The 5,908-nt window shown below is 44.5% G+C and overlaps 1 protein-coding gene across 1 annotated transcript; it reads right to left on the reverse strand.

Moving 5' to 3' along the window:
• Positions 1-324: 324 nt before the first annotated feature.
• Positions 325-5,663, reverse strand: LOC148640145 (uncharacterized). The gene is made up of 2 exons (XM_088620980.1): positions 5,062-5,663; positions 325-2,943 (listed from the first exon to the last, which is right to left on the reverse strand). The coding sequence occupies exons 1-2, from the start codon at positions 5,231-5,233 to the stop codon at positions 788-790; spliced, it is 2,328 nt and encodes a 775-aa protein (XP_088477106.1). The 5' UTR covers positions 5,234-5,663; the 3' UTR covers positions 325-787.
• Between the last annotated feature and the right edge of the window lie 245 nt (positions 5,664-5,908).

The following is a 5,908-nucleotide window of genomic DNA, read 5'->3' on the forward strand; positions in this document are numbered from 1 at the left end:
GAAAATCTAGCCTTCGATATTGCCTTTCCTCACTGAAGGCTGGCAGGGAGCACACACTGTATTGCTCCTCTTGGGTACTTGAATGTACACCTCTGGGGCTCTTATGAATTTACAAGCCCTGAGCTGTGCCTCTGTGTCATTACTTTCCCGAGTACAGGAGAAACTGGCTTCTCCTAGCCAGGTGGCACGATGAGAAATATAGCAGCAACCAAGGTCATGTAACTCTCCCCACACTGACTGTAACCCAATGCTGCTGGATACATTTTAGGGTATTAACTTGATTTCATGCCTCTACCCTGTGTTCACATAGAGGACACAACCAAGTTGGAATACACAGCAGTTCTATTTATTACCACATACAGTACATTGTAAAAAATACAATACGGATTGTTAAAACAACATACTGCACAGTAATTTGAAGACATCCTGTTCACAGACTTGATAGTACACCCCAGTTCCTGCTCTGGGGAACACGAATGTTTTGCCCAGGCAACAGAGTCAAAACTCTGCCTTGTGCTCTTAGGTATCCTTTCTTCTTGCAGGCCTTAAAACCTGCTCTCAAAGCTAATGTGGGGCAGCAGTTAAAGTAATAACAGCAGTCTGGAGAGAGCTTTTGAGATCTGACAAGGTCAGGCTACAGGGTGCCAGAGGATTATGTAATAAATGTTAATATAGGCCCGACAACAGTGAATGTTCTATAGCAAACAGTGTTAAGCATAATAGAAATATCGTGGAAGAACTGGACAGATCATGACCGTAATAGGAAAGACGAAATGATGAAAATATCTTACAGTTGTTTCTCCCCTACGTGAATGCGCTCATGTCTTTTTAGGTTGCTTAAGTCACTAAAACTCCTCCCACACTGACTGCAACTGAAAGGTTTCTCTCCTGTGTGAATGCGCTGGTGGCGTTTCAGCGTGCTCAAAAGACTAAACGTCTTCTCACACTGACTGCAGCTGAAAGGCCTCTCGCCAGTGTGAACACGCTGGTGGCTTTTTAATTTGCTCAAGACATTGAAGCTCTTCGCACACTGACTGCAGGTGAAGGGTCTCTCCCCTGTGTGGATGCGCTGGTGCTTGATCAGATCACTCGAATTGCTGAAACTCTTCCCACACTGGGTACAGCTGAAGGGTTTTTCTCCAGTGTGGATGCGGTGGTGGGATTTTAACGCCCCCGACTGGCAAAAACTTTTGCCACAAAGCGTGCACTTGAACGGCCTTTCCCCGGTGTGAATGCGCTGGTGCTTCTTCAGGTCGCTTGAATTAATAAAACTCTTCCCGCAGTGACTGCAGCTGAAAGGCTTTTCTCCTGTGTGGATGCGCTGGTGGCGTTTGAGGGTGCTCAGGTCAATAAAGCTCTTCCCACACTGACTACAGCTGTACGGCCTCTCTCCTGTGTGAGTGCGCTGGTGGCTTTCTAGGCTGCTCAAATCGAGGAAACTCTTCCCACACTGACAGCAGATGAACAGTTTTTCGCCCGTGTGAATGCGCTGGTGCCTTTTTAAACCTCTCAAGTCAATAAAGCTCTTCCCGCACTGGTTACAGATAAACGAGCGCTCTCCTGTGTGGATGCGCTGGTGGCATTTCAGAAAACTGAGCCGGCTGAAGCTCTTCCCACACTGGCTGCACGTGAAAGGTCTCTCTCCCGTGTGAACTCGCTGGTGGCATTTTAAAACGCTCAAATGACTAAAACTCTTGCCACACTCGCTGCAGATGAAGGGTCTCTCTCCGGTGTGAATGCGCTGATGCCTGTTAAGGTCACTTAACTGACTGAAGCTCTTCCCACATTGGCTACAGCTATATGGCCTATGGCCGGTGTGAAAGTGCTGGTGTATTTTAAGGTTGGATAACTGGTTAAAACTCTTGCCACAGTGACTGCAGATAAAGGGTCTCTCTGCTGTGTGACAGCGGTGATGCCAGTTTAGGTCACTTAACTCGGGAAAACTCTTCCCACATTGGCTGCAACTGAAAGGTCTATGCTCCGTGTGAAGGCGCTGGTGTATTTCAAGATCAGACGGCTGGGTAAACCTCTTCTCACACTGAGAGCAGGAGTACAGCCTGTGTTCTGGCAGGATAAGCTGGTGTGGCACAAGATCTCCCAAGCGACTGACACTCTTCCCACAGTGGGTGCTGTGATGGACAGCGTCTGGGTTTCGAGTGGATCCCTCGTTGTCCTTACTCGCAGGCGGTGGAGCGGACGTAGTGGGGAGCTCGTGCTGTTGCTGATTGTGCTGTAATGACAGTCTTTCCACCCTGACTGAGCAAGGCCTCAGAACTATAATATCCAGCGGGTCGGTCTTCCTGATTTCCTGGTCTCGGAGTTGCTCTTCCCCTTTGCAGTCCTCTGTGTAATGGCCCTGCTGGCTGTGATCAAACTCAGCCCTGTTCCCATCTGAGTGTGTGGACTGGGTCTCCCTCTCCACCTTAATGTGGACGCAATCCAGCTCAAGGGCCTCTTCCTTCACGAATGGAGATCCCTCACAAGGTCCACGCAGAAGATCATTGCCTTCTTCTTCTTTGATGTGAACCGGCAGTGGCTCAGTGTGCTGCTCTGTGGATTGAGCCGAGTGGGGCTCGGTGCTCTGTTCAGTAACTCGAACAGTATCCAGCTCGTTCAGCTCCTCTTCTTTGACCCCCTGTTCAACACCACACTCTAGTCCAGTGAGACTTTCTTTCGCATTCTTAGTGTCCAGATTACTGAGCCCTGCCGTGCTGTGATCAGATCTCAGTAGTTTGAGACTGTGTGAAACCCACTCAGGTGCCCGTGTCAGAGTGCTGATGTGTTTTCCACTCTCTTTGCTCCTGTGCCGCTGGGCGAGAGTGTCCTTGCCTGCCAGAGCGGAGCATTCTGGGCCACGTCTGCGACTGGAGCCCCACTGCTTCTCACAGTGCCGCTGTTCAATAGAAAGCCTTTCGCTGGCATCAGGGGTGGCCTGCACTGCTCCTGTAGGACAGACAGGATGAGAGAACAGTGCATTTAACAGGGGGACTGTGGGGAGTCCAGTCACAACCATGAGCTCCAGTTCACTGCACTCTCATTGCATGCTCAAAACAACAAAATATTCAGGATTACTTAAGGGCTTTCAGAAAAGAAAAAAAATGCCTTATGGTGTTGTTACAATTCAGTATGATTTGAAAAAAAATGAATACATATATTCTGTGACTCTCGTCTTTGCACTTGAAGAGAGCTGTTTCCCCTGTTTCAGTAATGGATTATGTATTTACAGTAGGATCTTTGAATTTCACAGACATGGATGCCGGAACCTGAATCTTTTGAAATGTTTGTATTGTGATAGGAGGTCTTGAATTTTAGGGAGATGATGCACTATTTGGATCACTTTAAACTTAAAAAAACAACTTTAAAGTTTTTATACATTCAAACTTCAGCATTTGTTTTGGTTTTAAGAGAGTGTATCTGGGCACACTGAGGTTAAATGCAATGCATGGGCAGTTTCACTGTTTTTGTGAACACAGGCTTTTAAAAGAAGTCTATATTTATAGTAGATACACTCTCTTAAAACAAAAACAATTGCTTATGTTTTTTTCTAAATTTGCTGAAAGTAAAATACAAAAATAACAATCAAGATGGAAAAAGTGTGCAAAAAATGTTATCATTTAAAATATAGAAAAATATTTTATGAGAGTTTTGGCCATTAAAATACAACAGTATTATGATGTTTAAGATGGCTATATTATTATCAAAGATAGAACCAAGGCTCCCACCATTAAGTTTCATTATTTATTCTTGTAGTTATCATCCTCCCTACATTGAATGATTCTTGACTAAATTGTCATTTTCTAATTAACTATATACTGTATATAATCATTTGTCGTCTTCTGTGCCTGTACTAATGTATGGGTGGCTATTCTTCTTAGATTTCCTAGATAATCGCATCTAATTATTATCCAATTATTACATTGAGGTTTGAGAAATGAATCACTGACTATTTAAGGTTAATTCATGCAAAATATCAATGGAGCAAACCAATGTATGCATCAATAATGCAAAGAAATCCATAGGTTTATATACCAAAACAGGCACATGGAATAGTCTGTCAGTAATAACATTCATTAACATTTCAGGGTTTTTTTTGTACTGCATTTTAATCTAATATTTGACCTGTGCACAGCTTCCACCAGAAACACAGCTGTTTAATGTTTCATCAGTCATGTATTGAACTTGATCACAACAGCATCAGACCTCACTGTACCCCTGGTAGGAACCCACACACCTGGGATCGTCTGCACAGGTTATACAAGGACAAACTCCTGTATGTACAGTACCAAGAGCCTTTCTGTGATTGGCTGGAAAAAGACCAGCAGAGCTCCATGCCCTGAAGATGGCTATTTGAAAAAAATGCTTGTAGCGTTCATATGTATTTTTCAGGATTAGTTTTGCATTCCATGTTCGATAGTAAAGGTGTTTATGGTTTCATTTACAGTTCTGCTATTGTGTCTTGTCCATGAAAATAAATGTAAAAACTGACAATTAAAAACAAATTCCCCAGCCTACAACACCGAATTCCATCAATCGCAACTCCTAAGACGGATCGAAATGCATGCTTCTTGTTGCTGGAAGAAAACGTTACTTGTGAAGACTGATTACAAACACAAATATTTAACACCTGGACACACAGTAATGACTGTAGCCCCCACTACAACTAAACGAGAGCACAGTCATTCTCTCACTAAGACCCAAGCGCTTACACGTTACTGTTAATTTTGTTTCGGCGCTTTTTGTGCACATTGGTCTGGCTTTTGGCTGCGTCCTTACTGGATGATAATTTGTCCTCAATCGATTGAGAATCTGGTTTAAATAATAATTCATACATAATAATCTTAATGTAAAATGTGAAGCTACAGTATCACATTGCTAGAAATGTAATATTGAAATCTGGCTTGTTCTGGTCAGCTCTTGTCTTCCTTCACGCCTTTTTAAATAAAACTGTAATACAGTAGCAGTAATTATCATTAAATAACCAAGAACGCTGCTCTGCTCAGATAGTCCATATCCAGCACTACAGCAGATTTTTTTTTAAATGACAGCTCAGTCCTGACTTACCGGCCCCGGGTTGTGTCAGCTCTGCCCCCGTGATTCCCGGACAGATCCGGACAGACCCAACACGATCCCTCTCGCCGGGATGCGACATCCTTCCCCGATCCCAGGCGGCTCCCGATCCCCCCTGCTGCCGCAGCTGAAATTGTGCAGGCGCGTCTTCCTTTTCTTTCTCCATCTGAACTTTTTCAGTCTGGGGAGAGTGGGCAAGCGGTCCCAATTCACACCAGGTTCCCCGTTAAGGGGGCGGATTTGAAGTCAGATCCGTGCTCGTAAGGCAAACGTCCAGCTCTTCTTGCAAGACGCCTGCTATTCGCTCAGTACTGCCTTCCTACACTCATTCCCTGTGTACGATTTACCAAGGCGTTGAGCATTGATATCGTTACATTGTGAAAGCACTCAAAAATGGTAACGGGGAGGGGGGTGGGTGGAGTGGAGTGGAATTCTTTATTTCAATAACCAGCCAAAGCAAAAACATCCTCTGCTATTACTAGCCCCTCTTCATCATTGTGGGCGTGACGTCAGCCCCTGAGGTCACAGCTGTCACGGCACATCTCGACGCCTCTTTCACATCCCGCGAGATGTGGTAATTCAAGCCAGAGTAGATGAGAGAGCTCCAGAGCTGGGGAGATGAAGTCATCGTGCCGGACCGGTCGCTTCTCCTTCTTCTAGGACTTAAGTTACGAGAAGAAAACAAAAACTTATAAGGGATTCATCATTGTCTATTTGAAGCCCAGATTCAGAGTTTTAGACTTTTTTTATTCAGGGACGAAAAACCCTCTAAGTGTGTTGCATTTGTTTTACCGTCTTTACTTTTAAGTACAGTGTTTTTTTCTCCCCATTTCGTTATTTT

The sequence above is a fragment of the Lepisosteus platostomus genome, chromosome 26, assembly GCF_059453375.1.
Source record: "Lepisosteus platostomus isolate fLepPlt1 chromosome 26, fLepPlt1.hap1, whole genome shotgun sequence".
Lineage (NCBI taxonomy): Eukaryota > Metazoa > Chordata > Actinopteri > Semionotiformes > Lepisosteidae > Lepisosteus > Lepisosteus platostomus.

Excerpts from the sequence above, each read along its gene's own strand:
- LOC148640145 (XM_088620980.1), bottom strand. The coding sequence starts at position 5,233 with ATGGAGAAAGAAAAGGAAGACGCGCCTGCACAATTTCAGCTGCGGCAG. Across the intron at positions 2,944-5,061 it reads GCTGACACAACCCGGGGCCG|GAGCAGTGCAGGCCACCCCT; the intron begins GTAAGTCAGGAC and ends TCTGTCCTACAG.